At 40.3% G+C, this 17,896-nt stretch overlaps 1 protein-coding gene across 5 annotated transcripts in view; it reads right to left on the bottom strand.

Annotated features, from left to right (window-relative positions):
* Positions 1 to 17,896, bottom strand: part of RASGRF2 (Ras protein specific guanine nucleotide releasing factor 2) — a 123,426-nt gene that overhangs the window by 47,585 nt on the left and 57,945 nt on the right. For 4 of the 5 annotated variants that reach the window (XM_064642300.1, XM_064642301.1, XM_064642297.1 and 1 more), the window contains exons 10-17: positions 11,277 to 11,437; positions 10,214 to 10,280; positions 9,253 to 9,389; positions 7,191 to 7,273; positions 4,929 to 5,177; positions 4,236 to 4,624; positions 1,570 to 1,698; positions 184 to 273 (exon numbers count right to left, since the gene is read on the bottom strand). In XM_064642300.1, the coding sequence (XP_064498370.1) occupies positions 184 to 273; positions 1,570 to 1,698; positions 4,236 to 4,624; positions 4,929 to 5,177; positions 7,191 to 7,273; positions 9,253 to 9,389; positions 10,214 to 10,280; positions 11,277 to 11,437 (1,305 nt within the window). The remainder of the gene's footprint in view (positions 1 to 183; positions 274 to 1,569; positions 1,699 to 4,235; positions 4,625 to 4,928; positions 5,178 to 7,190; positions 7,274 to 9,252; positions 9,390 to 10,213; positions 10,281 to 11,276; positions 11,438 to 17,896) is intronic. The other variant, XM_064642299.1, reaches the window with a different exon arrangement.

Below are 17,896 nucleotides of genomic sequence, written 5' to 3'. Positions count from 1 at the left end.
CATCTTATTCCAACTCCACTGCCATGGGCAGGGACATGTTCCACTAGACCAGGTTGCTCCAAGCCCCATCCAACCTGAGCATGTATTCTTCAGAACATAACAGGTAAGTTCTTGAGAAATCTTTAGCTTTAGAGAACCCAGGTATCTCACTGTTATGTCTCTTGCACAGCACACTTCTCTCACCTGGTGGGCTCCCGTGCCCTGCTGCAGCCGTAGCAATAGCAAAAGCAGAAGCAGGAGAAACTGAGCAGTGGCTGTTATCAGCAGCTTGCACTGTAAACGGAAAAGACAGGGAAAAGTTAAATTCCACATACTCTTCATTAAACAACAGTAAGGTTTAAAATCTTCACTAACATTTATACTTCATGAACACTTTCTGCTTTCACTGTCAGATGACTTTATGTTAAAGACAATAAAAGTATCATATTTGTGGTTTAAGTTTTTTTTCCAGGTCACTATGATTAATGCTGCTATAGAAACAATATCTAAGACACTGCTGAGATGAGAAACAAGCATTTAAACCAAACAGAAAAAGAAAAGAACAAAACACACACACAAAACAAAAACAACAACAAAAATCAAAAAACAATAGAGTAGAAAATGAACCTAAACAAAAAGTCACGTCAGAGAACTAAGCATATTAACCAGCTTCTGACAAGTAGATTCACATGTGTTTTCATTGCTTCCCTGGATGAGTAGAGTTTTTCAGAATTTATCAAACTTCTTTCCAGAGGGAGTAGAAAACATTGTCTCTGACTAGTACTCAGATAATACAACACTGTTGCCCACAGTTTCTAACTCCAGAATCTTACCATCTCACCACAAACAGGCTCAATCACAGAAAACTGCTATTGATTTAAATCTAAAGTGTCTTACCAACTTACTATTAGGTGAGAAGCCTCTGCTCTGGTTTTGTTTTAGTCCCAGGTACAAAATACCTGCCCAGAAACTTGGCTCAGGAGCTGGCAGCATTTTAAATGGACACAGCTCCCAGCTCTGCTAATGATTTCAGAGAGCCACGTGAGAGCTATTTGAGGAGCTCCACCTCTAGCTTTTTCCTCTTCAATTAAGCAGTTTATTCAAATTTTGGATTGAATAATATGACACCATCTGTAAATGTTCAGTGTTATACAAAGAAACTGACACTGTCACTCCCCATTGACAACAATGGGTGTTGTGTGTTTCGTGATTACAGATGGTGCCGAAAATATGCCCCCTTAGTAGCTGAAAAAAATCTGTCAAAGTCTTGAGAGTTCTGTGAGAACAGGACTGATCCAGTATTAGTCCTGAACGTAAGCACATGCTGCTCGAGCTAGTTAAGAACGTTGAGTCATGCTGAAGTCCCAATATGCTTCCAAGTCTCATTATTGATACTCAAATTTAACAGGCATACTTCACATTTTAATGGCTTTTTTAATATTATTATTAATAGTTGAGAAATAAAGAAAATACAAGCAAAACAGATTATTCAAATATTATTACTGCTTTCTAATATCCTGCAAAGGTTACAGCCACAGTGATTTAACTCTCTAAAGTGACTGACAGAGCCGAAGCACATCAGTTTCTCACCTCCTGGCTGGCGGTAGCGGAGGTGACGTGGTGTTGAAGGGGATCTGCATGGCGAAAGCTCTGTGGTGTCCACTACTGAAGTGCTCTCAGGGATAGTCCTGTCCACTGACACAGAATCCAGAACTGCTGCTTTAAAAGAGAATTAAATGTCAATACTGGTATGATCATGCATAATTTGGGTTTATAGTTGTTCTAAACAGTGCAGCTTCTTGAACTTGAAATTTTTCCATTAGCTCAGCAATAATTATCCTCTGAATAGAGTTAAAGGAGCAGGAAAGTTTTGTACCAATGGCACAGACACGCAAAATCTCATAAATAAAGAACCAGGTGAAAACCAGTGAGGAGGTGTCAGTTTTAAAAATAGGAGAATATGCAGTGATGTGCACATGCCATAAGGATACTTGAACTCATAGATTTTGTATGAGCTAGGGAAAATAATCCTTGCTGGATAACTGTGTAATCAAAATCTGTCCAATAAAACGGCCAAACTGCACTGGAGAGCAGACTACTCCATGGGGGATTTGTTCTGTCAGAAGAATAAAAAAGGAATGGAAGAAATGCTACTTCCAAAATGAGGGAAAACAAGCCAATAAAACATATCCTTCTTTTGATATGAATGACAACTCTGCCTGCAGCATGAGCATTGTGTATATAAAAATAAACAAAAACTTTGGAAAAATAAAAACTTTGAAAGGAAGCAACTGCGAAAGGGAGAGAAGAAGCAGGAATTCCAGCATGCAAATGGACAACATTCAGGGAGAACAACAATCACCATAATAATATGTCCTGTGGAACAGGATTTGTGCAGTTGTACTGGATTTGGAGGAAGTCATAGTTGTCTTCTTGGAACTCTGGCAGCACCAGAGCAACAGCATTACCTATTTCCATTCCCCTTGTGAGAATTCTTCTTAGACTTACTCATCTTCCTCATGCTGCATACAGCTGGGTGACAAAAGGACTCTCCCCCGCAGAACAGAGCTATCTAGATGCAAACTCCTCCAAACTGAGCACAAGCTGTTCAGCAGGAGATTCCTCAAGGGGATGGAAGACACCGCTCAGACAGCAATTTAGCATTTATATGAGCTCCTTGCCATTTCCAAATGTTCCTCGTGCTGTCCAGGTAACCCCTCCAGCTTTGACAGACCAGAATGAAAAATCTGAATAACTCTGCAACAATCCCCAGTGCTTACACGATGCCAGAATAAGCTGTTCTTAACCAGTTCACTCTACAATGTTTAGCAAAAAACAATGCACCTACAACTGCAGTTACCTGTCTGTGATTAACTTTAATGCACGGCCTATACTTTGGGACTGACCTGGGAAGCCTGTTCCAGTGCCCGACCACCCTCTGGGAGGGGAGGGAGAACCTTTTCCTGATTTCCAACCTGACCCTCCTTCTGTGCTAGAACCCTTTTTCCCCTCAGAGAGGGGAAAAATGCCTGTCAGGCATCAGTAAGTCAGATGTTTTGTAAGTCATCCTGTGGTCAAAAATCACAAAATTTTTCCAATGACACAAGCCTCTCCTATAGAGAGAGAGACTCCTGTAATGCTAAGGTGGCTCACTTGTCTGTTAAAAAAGATTTTTTGTTAAACAATAGGCTACATTCTGCAAAAACAATCCCTCTTCCTAATGCAACATCAAATTTGTTACCAGGGCACTTGTTTCAATTTATCATTAGGGAGTAGATATAACATTTCGATCATATTTTTCTTAGTTTATGTTTGGTAATCCTTTTCTTCTTTCCTCTTATTAATTTTTGTTGTTACAGTACCAGCAATTAAAACTGGGCTACATTTTGCTCATTTTCACAGATCAAATTCCTCAGACTGTAAATCAGGCCATGTACAACCATTTTTGAACATTAATTTTAGGAATAAAATAGCATTTTTTAATTGCGTTATTTTCTGCTTAATGAAACAACAATAGAAAAATATTTCTCTATGCTTCTATTCTAAAGACCATTCCTCCATCCCTAAAAGACAAATAATGCCCATTTATGCTTCCTATGAGATTGAAGCTACTTTCTTGCTTTGCCATCTATAAATACAATGATCCCATTCTAGACGCATACACTGAGGTTTATTTCAACCAACTCTAGACCTCTGGAAGTGAAACTTGTTCCAAGGTGCCTTACACAATCCACAGAGGAAAGAGGCATTTGCACAGGAGCAATTAACCTATTTTAGATCTGCCTTCTGGATGGAGAACAACCAGGTGGTGTGAATGTCACCAGTATTCCAAGCACACCACATAAATTATTTATTTGGATTAGTGACAGAATCTCCCTGGAAAACTAACCGTGTGTGCAAACATGCTGAAGATCTTTACATCCCTTCTTTTTAACTTGATATTTTTACTTCTTCTAATAATGGTATAACTCAAAAATCTTTCACCTCAGGAAACACAACTGGCATCAAATAATTTCTTCCGCCTTTCTCCTTAAAACTCCACTGAAGTGAGAACAGACAAAGTGTGGGGGGCTGGAACTAGATGAGTGGTATGTCCCTTCCAGCCCAAACTATTCTATGATTCCATGATTTTGCCATACTGCCATTTCTGGAAGGGAGCAACCAAACGGTGGGATCAGACAACTCATCGCAGCCTCGACTAGAGAAGAACCAGAGGGCAGGATATCTGGTCTCAGTGTTCTGTGGGTATTTAATACCTCTGCGGATGCTCCTCCTCAGCTTGTTGCAGAGGTCCATGCGGGGGTTCTCCAGGCTGTCCTCAATGGACCCTGGACTCTGCTCTGGGGATGAGAGCCCCTTGCTCAGGTCCAGGGGCACTTTGCTGCCCGTAGGCGGGGGGGAGGTGGCCGGGCTGTAGTTTGAGGTAGGACTGCTGGCCACAGACGAAGCAGAGAGGTCGAGGGCACCGATCCTTGAGTTCAGGGGTGAGGTCAGGGACAGCTTTCGGGTTCTGGCAGGTGAGGAAGTCCTGGAGAGTGACAGTGGAGGAGGAGAAGAGAACTTGCGGCAGAGATGTGGCGACTTCCCGTCAGCCAGGTACTCCCCTCTGTTGTTCTGATTGGTGGCAAAGAACAACTCCAAAGACCTGCGAGTAAGAAACACAGAAACAAATACCCACATGGTGACAAGAAACAGAACAGGTTTAACTGAAAACAGTTCGTGCAAATCTGCACGGCACTGCAAAATCTGTGTGACACTTAGTCCTCAGAGACAAAAACTGAGACAGACCTAAAAACTGATGTGCTGTTACAAACGAAGAAGTTTCTGCTTCAAAACTTTTTTTAACTTTCTTCTTAAAAATAAGCAGAAAATCACAAAGGTAACGACAAATGACACCGTGGTATTTCTTTTGGAAAAGTATGATATAAAGTTGGAGCCCCCTTGCTCACCTGACAGGAATGGAGGTGAAAGGCCGTTTGTAGATGTCTGAGAGCTTTTCCAGGACAACAGCTGCCGTAGTGAATATGCGGTAGGTGTGCAGGAAGGTGTTCAGGAAATCGATGCTCAGAAACCTCAAGTCTGTCAGTCGTTCCAAGAGGCGCTCGACGCTTGCGTAGCGGATTTGCGGCACTTTGCACGAGTTCAATGTTTTGCTGAAGCAGATGTCAATGTCATCTCTATGAAGACGAGCATCGGATCTACACACAAAACCCAAATTTAAAACATTTTATCAATGAGTGGTTATGGCAAAGGAACGCTACGACTTTATCTGCTCTTGTCAACACAGAGGCGGCAAGTATATTTATATTATTGTATTTCATCAATGCAATAAACCTCTTAATCTGGGGTGATACCTGCTTCCATAACTAAGAGAATTTAAAATTTATTTTTGGTAGATAATAATTTACATTCAAAGCCTAAGAAACCATTAATGATGCTTAAATTTCTGAAATGGAACAGAGGGCAGAATGGTCCCCTCTTGTCTCTTTCAGGCTGCTATGGCCTGTAGTTCAATATTAGTAGAATGTCACTGTAGAATAATAGTGAACTGATTGCAATGTGTTTCTGCCGGGATCAAGCTTTATCTAAAATAGAGTAATGGATCCTAACAGAAGGCAGCAAAATTAATCCCTTAGCTAAGTTTAAGGCTCACCTGCAAATTAACACCTGCCCTCAGACTCCAAGAATTATTTTTTGTTTTAAAAGAATAAAGAGGGAACAGCATGAAAGATCTCAAATTTCAAAGCAGTAACCAAGAAGAATCTTTGTTTCAGTGAGAAAGAAAAAAAGGACCAATTTTTGCTTGGTCATCAAAACAAAAATAACTTGTATAACCCTACCCAGAATGTTTTTTTTGTCCTCAAATTCAATTTTGCTTAATTTTATCTAGTTGAAGGCTTAGTTTGTAAAAAAAAAAAAAAGATGAATACTAAGCAAAGCATCTTTTAATATGCTTGTTATATTAAAATTATTTCATTTTCTCAGAATACATATCAAGGTATTTTATACAGTTTTACACTGTATTACATAAAAGAAACAATAAAATATCTTCTTTCTTAAATTGGGCCCTCAGAAATGGGGCAGGTCTTTTTATTTCATTCAATGACATTTGACTCTGAAACACAGTGTGTGCTGAAAATCAGACAAGTAAAATTTAAGAAAGAGAATGCCAAAGTTTTGTCTGTTGTTAAGATCCTGTATGGGTTTTAGAATTAAAACTTCATTCTCTTGACAATGGGATTAAGATTGTGCTGTAGTCATGTCCTTTTAAGACTTAGCAGGTAACAGAAGTGTTTACACACACTGGAGATTTCCTGGAATAAACCTGAAGACCGTAAAATGCCTTATTTCCAGGGATCAAAGGTATGTGCCCTAACGGTCTATTTATGGATGTTTTCTCTTTCCCATTTCAAAGCACAAAGAAAGGAGAGGAAACAACTACAAAAGAGGCATTTGAGAAACAAAGAGATGTGACAGATAACAGTAGGAAAGGAAATAGATATCTGTCTATCCCTGTGTTTTATTCATTAATATTTATATTGGATAACAGTAGACAAAACTCATGTATATTGAGGTAGATATAAGATCCGAGAGGTAAAGTTTTGTTGAAAATTTGGAATCATGTACTGAAAATTGCTCTCTACAAATACAAATTATTTATTACAATAAATAACTGAAAGAATTTAAAGGTGAAGGAGGCAGGTTTAAGAAAAATTACCTCAGTGTGATCACTTAAAATTACAAGAGAAAATAATTTTTTATCAGAAATAGCAGAAAAAAAGAAAACATAAACTTTGGCTAATACAACAAAATACCTTGGAAAATGGCACTTGTCTTCAGTCACATAAATTCTCAAGACATTTTAAAATATATTCAATAAAATTATGAGTGATATGACAGAGGAAAGCTATCTGAGAATAAAATCATTCATCTGAGGCGTAACTGAAGCCAACCTCACAAATAACAGAAAAATCCAGGCTGTGATCCAACACCATGAATTAGGAGTTTACCATTCTGAGTGATCCCTACCATTCCAAGAAAGGGATTTGAAAACATATGTTTTGGGATATAAAATTTATTCCATTCAACAATACTGGGGAAAAATAAATTAAACTCTTTTATTTTCTGAAAACACATTTTCTTTGTTAAAACTTTTATTAAAAAAACACAACAAGCTATTTTGTTCACTGGGGGGAAAAGGTTGAACTTACTTGATCATATGTGGCACTGTGACTTTAGAGTTTTCTTCAAACACTATTGTCATTAACCCATTGCATCTTATATTATCAATGCACTGTGAAAATAAGCATTAAGAACTGTTAAAATGAAAATACAGGGTAAGGAGACTTATTTCCACACTTTTTATATCCCTCTAAGCACAGCTTTTACAGGGTATGGGCTGACTGGGACAAGGTATTTTCACAAATGAAAAGCAGTGATGCAAGAATTACACTGGACATGCTTTTTCAGCCTCTGCCTCTCTAAGTATTCAGCTCAGAATCCTAAGCATTTTGAGTTGGAAGTGATATTTCCTTTGAAGCTCCTTTGAAAGGGAGCAAAATTCATTACCTCTGGTGTTTCCTGAACGAGTGTAAGCTTAAAAAATCAAGACCACAAGTCAAAATACTTTGTACAGCAATGGATACACTAATACCTTACCCTTTACTCTGTGCAAAAGACCAGAGGGAAGCACAAACAGTGTCTAGAAACACACTTGCAAATACAAATTGAAGTGATGCTTATTGTGAAACAGAAGTGTGAAAGTGCTGTCCAAGCCATTCTCTGCAAATTCTTGTATGTATGTTTTGGGCAAGTAATTAGGAGGTGGTGTTCTTTCACATAGTTCAGATGTGTCCAGAGAAGGAAACGGAGCTGTATCTCCACAGCTATAAATTTAAACCACGATCTATGTAGCTATATGTGGTTTTATTTATATATAAATTCAAGGTTTTAAGATTATTTGAAAAGTCCAGCTGTAACAACTGACCATATGATTTGATCAAACTGTTGCCTAAAAGCAGCCACAAAAATACATCTAATAAAATACGTAATTTCCCCATTTTAATTTTAAATATTTCAAAGGAACCCTTTAGCACAATATGATATCAGATGGCTTTTTTAATTTATTATAATTTAGGTTAAGAATGGACTTATTCCTGGCTGTCCCATGTTTCAGGCCAATTTCTAAACAGTCTTTCTTCCCCAGAAAATAATTCCAATAACTGTACATGTCAATGGAACACCATAATTCATTGAAAATCTATTTTGTCAAAAATTCTCTAACCAGGTATGTCTGTAAGACAGAGAGCTGCAGCTCATAATGTAGATTGAGGTTTTTGTTTTCATATTCTTGTTCTTTCAAAAATGTTACTCCAGCAGAGAGTAACTCAGAATACTTATTTTTAAGCAGTTTCTACTCATTATGACAATGATTCATCTGGAGATGTTGCCAGCAATGACAGCAGCTTAAGAAATGCAACACATTCCACACTGATATTTCTCTAATCAATTATTACTCTTTAAATTAATAGAGGATAGGACTTGAATTCAGGACTATGACAGATCTATGTACTTGTTGATCATATGCACACACACACAAAAAAATAGCCTTAATTTAGATCTGCTTAGGTAAAAGTTCAGATAGTGCATTCAACTTCTTTCCCCAAATAGACTCGGATAAAATTTTGCCATTAGTTTTTAACTAAACGCACAAAAAAATATTCCTGACATTAAAGTATTTTGAAAAACCTTTTTTCTTCATTTACAATATGGACAGTTCCTGCAAACTGTCAGAATGCTCAGCAATATTTATAATGGTTTGTTAGTATTCTTTTTGGTGGAAAACAGAGTTTATCTCATTTTCTCACTACATTATTGATGTGATATGGCATAATTTTCACTCTCAGGATTCTCAGATGTTTTTCTGATTTGTATGAAAGTCATGAACAAAACAGTACTATCCTTCTTCTTAAATCAGAATACATATCTGGATGGGCTCTTCCTAGACATAAAAATGATTACCATTAGTATTATGTTTGTACATGGACAATTTTGTAATTTATATCCCATCTCTGTCATTGAGAAACACATTTCACTGGTGACTCAAATGCCAAGACAGAATTTTGAGGAAAACAGGCAGCACTAAGGGATTTTCATACAGAACACAGCAAATGAGCCCTCAAGAAATCAGCATCCCTGTCTCGGAATGGTTTTCAGAAATACAGAATAAACTAAGATCTCAGTGCACACATGACAAAGAATGCATTAAACTACCTGACTGATATCACTTGTCCACGCAGCTTTCTCCTGTCGTGATGGGGCTAAAAGGACAACAGTAAAAGGAGGAGCATCCGTAGGTTCAACTATAAGTTTGAAATCAAGGTGCCCAAACACCTGTCCAGAACCTTTTGCTTTACAGCCAGAGGAGGGAAAAAAAAAAATCAAAATGTGAAACTTCAGAGTACAAGACAAATAAAAAATGGTTTCATTTAAAACAAAAGTTGCTTTAAAACATCACCCAGACAAAGAGCAAGTCCAATTGGGGATCCAAAAACTCATTTTGTTTTTCACATACAAAAATAGTGGAGTTGCTACACATTTTTCTAAAGATACCAAATAAGGCTAAATTACTTCTAACACTTCTATGCTCATATACCCTCAGCATACTAGAAATATCACTGAAATTAATGAAACTACTTCCACAGTTCAAGTTCAAAAGCTGAAAATCTGCAGGATGGAAACCAACATGAGTAACAATAAAATCAGCTTGAGCCTATGTTTTGTTATTCCATTTGAACAAGCTCACAGTTCAGACTTGTAGGGAGTCCAAGATAAAAGCTTTCCATGAATTCTGCCATTTCATTCAACCCCCCATTTATTTTAGAAATCCAATTATCTGCTGCTTGTTTTGAGGCTTTTTTTTCTTTCCAAGATCCTACGGGTGAAGCTATATACAAATGTCAGCAAATAATTTGTCACATTCCTTCAGTCCGTCCTCTTGAAAATCCGATGTGGGATGTCAACAGCACGAATATAACATAACAAACCGCTACCTGAGCCAGCATGTCCATTATTGAAACATTCATTGTACTGAATCAGTTTAACAGTGTACTCCTCTGGTTTCATGCAGGGAGAAAACATATCAATTTGCTCTTACGAAAAACAAAAAAAAAAAAGGTAGCAATTTTTGGAAACTAGAAACCATAATTATCACAAACAGCTGAATTTAACTTACAATCATCATCACTGGCATCTGTCTCCTCAATCAATGTGCACTCTATTAACGACAGAACACCTCCTGTCTATGAAAACAAAGAACAATTTTCACAAATTTCGTCATTTGTTCCCATTTGTCATGACAGTTATTTTTAAACTTTGATACAACTTACTCTAACATTTTACATTACTCAGAGCTCTTAGGAAGATATATCAATTTCATCATGCACATTTTTTCTTCAAGACCTAAACCCAGACAGAATAAATATAATTTTTTTTTAATCCAGTAGTACAACATACAACATTTCTTTCACTTTTACCACACTGTAATTCACATCACATATGGACTTGTACACAAGTTCCAAAAAAGTTAAACAGAATTTCATCTTCTCCTGAATTTAAATGAAATAGATACAAGGTTTTTTAAAGGTTCTGTTATAGTCTAATTATTTCGCAAAGTACTTGAACTATTTAAGATGTGCAAAGAGAGAAAGCCCATAAACAGTCTTAATAACCTCCCAGAATGTCAAATTAAAATTCTATTCAACATAATCCACTCTGTAAGCTGCCAGCATCTCTTTATCCACAAGCCAGCCCTATAAAAGCCTGTTTCTAAGCAGGCATAACTAGATTGTTCTTAGATGACATTTCAGTTTAAGAGAATGTGCTGTCCAGGAAACATAATTGACTTTTAAAACTAATTTTATTAGAGTTCTCGAAAATGTTCTTTGGCCATTCTGCAGGATTGTACTGGCTGATTTATGCACTGAAAACTGACTTATATTCAGTGCTACATACACTAAATTTATTCACTGCTTCATATGATACATCAATGCCTTATTCCTAACCCCCAGCTTATTAGAATTAACCGGTTTTAGAAAAATCCCATAGTTAGTAATAATGTTGGCTGAATTCCATTATTTGAAATCAAAGGACAAAGCAGTTAATAACTGTTTATCACCCCACTTCTATTTATAACCTTACAGGCAAACCTCAGTGTAAAGCCATAAAATAACATAATATTGATATTTTACCAAAATGTGTTTTTATTGTGTAGCTTAAACATATTGTAAAGTCCGTACCTTGAGAAGGTGCAGTTTTCCTCCTGAACTTCTAGTACAAATTAAAAAATGTTTTGTAAACAAGAAGCACTGCCTTTCTCCTTCTTTCTTCAAAGACAATGAGCCCAGGCGAACTTTACTAAGCTTTCCCCTCTCAACTGAAGGGACTTGGATAAGGGAACCTGATAATAAAGATGCAAAATTTACTGTATTAAAGTAATATTTAGTAGGTAGTGTTTAAGTTAATGCATTCAATATTATTATGTTAATAAATGCAACTCTTCATACTAGTATCAATGTATATCAGTCTGTCTCTGAAGCACAAGTCAATCATCTTTTTTTTGCAAAAGTTCCCTTTGGTTTTTATCATAAATAGATTCAAACAAGTATGACTAATACTTATGTGCATGGCAGGATTAGATCTTGGGCTAATTATGCAATTAAACACACTAATAGCTCATTGATCAGAAAATGTAGCTGAGCAGCAAAAAGCACTTTTGACAGCTACTAGACTTGCAAAAGACAAGTTACTTACAAGTCAAAGAGGCAGAGAATGGAAAGAATATGTTTTGAAGGAAAGGAGTTTGTTGTATGTGTGTGAGCCTGTGTGCAAGAGAGATGGAAATGAAGCACATTTCTTCTGCTTATCTTGTGCTGCATAATTTTTAGTGCTCCACAGCTCATCTAAAATGTGTTATCAGTAAAACACTTCTGGACTAAATTGAACCTTCTTATATAAGTCTGAATTTGTGCTCCAGGCTGGGGACAGCTCTGCTCCTCTGCTGTTTCATACCTCAGTCTCTGACCAGCTTTTCCAGATTGATACCACCATGTGTATCACCTCCAAATTTGGAACTGGAGTTAAATTTAGTAGTGCAGTGCAACTCCTCTACATATCAAAGGGAGAGATTTCTATCATACAACTTGCTGTGAGCAGACAGGGCAGCCAAGAGACCTCCTAATATCATTCCCACACATCTATCCTCACTATCACCCTTACACTGCATCTTATTCCAACATTAGCCAGCTAATAGAGCTAAACCAGCAGGAAACTAACGCTACAAAGAGGTAGCTGACAGCTCCCTGGTAGGAGTAAGGTCAAAAGGGCACCAAAGAACTCATGGGACAAAGGGAGGAGGTCTTTGACCTGCCTCTTCTGGAGGCAAGAAGACATGTGTCAAAGCTCAAACTTCACACAATGCCAGCCTGAAAGAACCATCCATGAAATATTAGATTAGTAATTCTTTACACTGTCAAAAGAATTATCCTGCTCAAAGTTCTTAAAGTAACAAACAGAGAAATTGAGGTAACTGATAAAGCTGCTACTTATCTATATTTTTCTACACCTATCTCCCTTTATATATTTCATTAGCCTAAAGTTATTGATACATAAACTTCTATTGACACGGGAAAATACACAGCAGTAAATCTGCCACAGAACAGCGTTCTCTGACAGCCATTTCACACTTAAACTGAACATGTACAACGTGATTCGTGTCACTGCAACAAAACAGTGGAGTAAAGTTGTGCTAGAACTATGCAAAAGAATTTGCAATGTTTTAGGTTCACTTAAATTCTCACCAAACTCCATAAATACTTATTGGTTGTTGTGCATTTCCCCTGGACAAAACATCCTACCTGCCTCAGCTGTGAGAGAGAGAAAGGAGATAATTTCCATGTGTGGGAATGAATGGTGACTTTGCAACATTACATCGAGGTTAGAGAAGCCCTGCCTCTCTTGCCATCGGGTAGATGGAACAGACCAAGTAGGTGGGGGGAAATGGAAACAGGTCAGAGACTTAAAAGAATCCCCTCCCGACCCCCATCACCTCCCCAGGTGGCCTTAAAGAATAGGTATGAGGCCCTGGACCCAGAGAGTCAGGCAGATGACACTCAAAGATCTGTCTGGGGGGTCTCCCAGTTGCACCCCATCTACTAGATGGATCACAACCACAGCTATTAAGAAAAAAAGGAGTTGTAGTTGGTGATTCCCATCTCAGGGGAACTGAGGGTCCTGTATGATGAGCAGACCCATCCCACAGGGAAGTCTACTTCCTTTCTGGAGCCAGGGTGACAGATATTAGCAAGAGACCTTCCGAGCTAATTCAGCCCTCTGATTATTACTCACTGTTGGTAGTGCAGGTTGGCAGTGATGAGATCAGTAAAAGAGGTACCAGGGCAATTAAAAAGGACTTCAAGGCTTTGAGTCAATTTATTGATGGGACAGGAGCACAGGTGGTGTTTGCTTCAATTCCTGCAGTAGCAGGGATGAACGAGGAGAGGAGTAGGAAAACCCATCTTATCAATAGGTGGCTAAAGGATTGGTGCCACAAGCAGAATTCTGGGTTTTTTGATCATAGGGCAAAATTTATGCTACCAAGCCTGCTAGAGCAAGGTGGGCTTCATCTATCTAGCAAGGACAAAAAAGCCATAGCATATAAGTTGGCAGGGCTGATCAAGAGGGCTTTAAACTAGGTTTGAAGGGGGAAGAGGTTGAAACCAGGCTCTCCACAGATGAGCCTGAGGGTGAAAGCCAGAGTTAGAAGTGAAATCAGCAGCCCAGCTCAAGCGCATGTACCAATGCACACAGCGTGGGTAACAAACAAGAGGAGCTGGAAGCCATCGTGCAGCAGGAAAGCTGTGCTGTAGTCGCCACCACAGAAACATGGTGGGATGACTCACCTGACTGGAGTGCTGCCATGGGTGGCTACAAGCTCTTCAGAAGGGATAGACAAGGTAGGAGAGGTGGAGGGGTGGCTCTGTATGTTAGAGAGTCTCTTGACTCTGTAGTCAGTAACAATAAGGTTGAGTGCCTGTGGATCAGAATCAGGGGGAAGGCCAACAAGGCTGATATCCTGGTGGGAGTCTGTTATAGACCACACAACCAGGATGAAGAATTATTCTACAAGCAGCTGGCAGAGGTTTCAAAATCACCAGCCCTTCTTCTTGTGGGTGACTTTAACCTGCCGTATGTCTGCTGGAAACTCAACACAGGGGAGAAGAGGCAGTCTAGGAGATTTCTAGAGTGTATAGAGGATAATTTCCTGCTCCAGCCGGTAAATTAACCTACCAGAGGTGGGGCTCTGCTAGACCTGCTGCTCACAAAAAGAGAGGGGCTGGTGGGAGATGTGGTGGTTGGACGCCATCTGGGGTACAGTGACCACAAAATGATAGAGATTTCAATACTCGGTGAAGTAAGGATGGGCGTCAACAAAGCCTCTACCCTGGACTTCTGGAGGGCAGACTTTGGCCTATTCAGGAGGCTGGTTCAGAGAGTACCTTGGGAAACAGCCCTTAAAAACAAACGGGTTCAGGAAGGATAGATGTACTTCAAGAAAGACATCTTGAAGGCGGAGGAGCAGGCTGTCCCAGTGTGCCAAAAGGCGAGCCGGTGGGGAAGACGACCTGCCTGGCTGAACAGGGAGATTATGCAGGAAACTTTGGAAAAAACAGGGTCTATTGCCTTTGGAAAAAAGGGCTGGCTACTCATAAAGCATTTAGGAATGTAGTTAGGTCATGTAGAAAGAAAATTAGAGAGGCGAAAGCACAATTTGAACCTTATCTGGCCACTTCTGTTAAGGACAACAAAAAGTGTTTTTGTGAATACATCAATAGCAAAAGGAGGGGCAAGGAAAACCTCTGTTCTTTGTTGGACATGGAGGAGAACATAGTTACCGAAGACAAGGATAAGGCTGAGATACTTAACACTTTCTTTGTCTCAGTTTTCAACAAGAAGACAGGTTGTCCTCAGGACAAGTGGCTTCCTGAGCTGGTAGACAGAGACAGGAAGCAGATCAGCCCTCCTGTTATCCAGGAGGAAGAAGTTAGTGACCTGCTGAGCCACTTGGATCCTCACAAGTCTATGGGACCAGAGGGGATCCACCCAAGGGTGATGAGGGAGCTGGTGGAAGAGCTCGCCAAGCCACTCTTCATCATCTACCAACAGTCTTGGCTCACTGGGGAGGTCCCAGATGATTGGAAGCTGGCTAATGTGATGCCCATCCACAAGAAGGGCCTGAAGGACGATGCAGGAAACAACAGGCCTGGCAGCCTGACCTCAGTGCCTGGCAAGGTTACGGAGCAGATCATCCCGAGTGTGATCATGCGGCACCTACAGGATGGACATGGGATCAGACCCAGCCAGGATGGGTTTAGGATGGGCAGGTCCTGTCTGACCAAACTGATCTCCTTTTATGATCAGGTGACTGTAGAGAAGCAAGATTCAGGATGGGAACAGTTCCAGGCATGGAGAAAAGCATACAGCAATTGGCAGGACTTTCATATGGACTTTACTGTTATTATGTGGTTTCACTGTATTCATGCTACACAGTGCACAACTGCACATGCCCAGGCTTCCTCCTCCCCCTTTTGCCTGTGCCCTGTTCTGATTTGCTCCCCCATTTGTCTGTCTGATAGCCCACCCGATGTTCTGCCCCCTTTCCCTGGCGGGACAGTTAAGAATCGGGCACACGCCTGAATAAAGAAGTCTGCTTGCACCCTTCCTCGTGTCTTGTCCCCTCTTCCCTTCGGACCCGCAACAGGTGACCTGCCTGCTGGATGAGGGGAAGGCTGTGGATGTGTCTACCTGGACTTCAGCAAAGCCTTTGACACCATCTCCCACAGCATACTCCTGGAAAAGCTGCAGCCCATGGCCTGGACAGGGGCACTCTGTGCTGGGTTAGGAACTGGCTGGATAGCCAGGCCCAGAGAGTGGTGGTGAACGGTGCTGCATCCAGTTGGCAGTTGGTCACCAGTGGTGTCCCCCAGGGATCAGTGTTGGGCCCAGTTCTGTTTAATATCTTTATTGATGAACTGGACGAGAGGGGGGGCATGTGGATCTGCTGGAAGGTAGGAGGGTTCTGCAGAGGGACCTGGACAAGCTGGAGAGATGGTCTGATTTCAGTGGTATGATGTTTAACAAGGCCAAGTGCCGGGTCCTGCACTTTGGCCACAGCAACCCCCTGCAGCACTACAGGCTGGGCACAGAGTGGCTGGAGAGTAGCCAGGCAGAAAGGGACCTGGGAGTTTGGATTGACAGGAAGCTGAACATGAGCCAGCAGTGTGCCCAGGGGGCCAAGAAGGCCAATGGCATCCTGGCCTGGATCAGGAACAGTGTGGCCAGCAGGACCAGGGAAGTGATTCTTCCTCTGTACTCAGCGCTGGTGAGGCCACACCTGGAGTGCTGTGTTCAGTTCTGGGCCCCTCAGTTCAGGAAGGATATTGAGGTGCTGGAGCAGGTCCAGAGAAGAGCAACAAGGCTGGTGAAGGGACTTGAGCACAAGTCCTGTGAGGAGAGGCTGAGGTTGCTGGGGTTGTTTAGCCTTGAGAAGAGGAGTCCTAGGGGAGACCTCATCACTCTCTACAACTACCTGAAAGGTTGTAGCCAGGTGGGTGTCAGTCTCTTTTCCCAGGCAACCAGCAGTAGGAGAAGAGGGCACAGTCTTAAACTGTGCCAGGTGAAGTTTAGGTTGGACATTAGAAAGAAATTCTTTTCAGAGACAGTGATTGGCCATTGGAATGGGCTGCCCAGGGAGGTGGTGGATTCACTGTCCCTGGAGGTGTTTAAGAAGAGACTGGATGTGGCACTCAGTGCCATAGTCTAATTGGCAGGGTGGTAATGAGTCATGGGTTGGACTTGATGATCCTGGAGGTCTTTTCCAACCTGGTTGAATCTGTGATTCTCATTTGGTCCCTTAGATCCAAAGAGACATTGCAAGGCCAACAAATGTGTTTAAAACTCAAAAATTGCTCAAACAATTCCCAGTACAAAGCTTTCTGTGTCATTTTCCTCCTAAAATTCTATCTATACCTTTAGGGTAGAAATATTCAACCTGTACATTCAATTTCTGCTTTGCTTATTAGAATAGTAGTATCTATAAATATTATATGCTTACAGACTTAACTTCACAGGTAACTTTTATTTTATTTATTTTTAGTTTCATTAGAATGCTTCCAGGACTAACATATTTTGCTCTGCTATAATGCACTGAAGGTTAAATGATGTTCTTAGACAGAGGTGAAATATTATTTTTTAATAAGGCAAAACAAAATAAACTTTTTAAAAGCAGGAAAGAGAGACTGCATTTTCTGTATTTTATATTTACAGAGAAACATATCTCCTATACATACTGCAGGGCTGACATCAAGGAAGGACCTTGTGCATTCCCATCAGGCTTTTGTGATTAAGGAAACTGGGCATTGGCTCACTGGGCATTCTACAGATTTCCTCTTAAGGAAAAAAATGGTCACAATTGGCCAATGTACAGTTGCAATGAACAAGTGAAGCTAATTTTAGGACATTCATTAATAGTATAGTTTGGACAACAGTGTAATCTTTTATTCAGCTGCAGGCCTAAGCACTTTCAGTACTTCTGTGCTGCCAGAGTAGTCACACTGTCAGGCGTTGTCCAATCCAAGGAATAGAAAAAAATTTAGCTACATTCAGGCTGCCTGATTTAGCAACCCAGTTTGGCTTTCTCTATTTTGGAGTTTGGGGGGTTTGTTACTTCTTTTGTTGTTTGTTTTTACCATTCAGGTGGTCAAACACTGGGAGACGTTGTTCATTCAGAGAGGCTGTGGAGTCTACATCCATGGAAACAACCAAATCCTGACTGGACATGGCACAGAGCAACCTGCTCCAG

Source organism: Pseudopipra pipra, chromosome Z, assembly GCF_036250125.1.
Source record: "Pseudopipra pipra isolate bDixPip1 chromosome Z, bDixPip1.hap1, whole genome shotgun sequence".
In the NCBI taxonomy this organism is placed as follows: domain Eukaryota; kingdom Metazoa; phylum Chordata; class Aves; order Passeriformes; family Pipridae; genus Pseudopipra; species Pseudopipra pipra.
The sequence above is the reverse complement of the archived record's forward strand: the minus strand, read 5'-3'. Positions and strand labels throughout refer to the sequence as shown.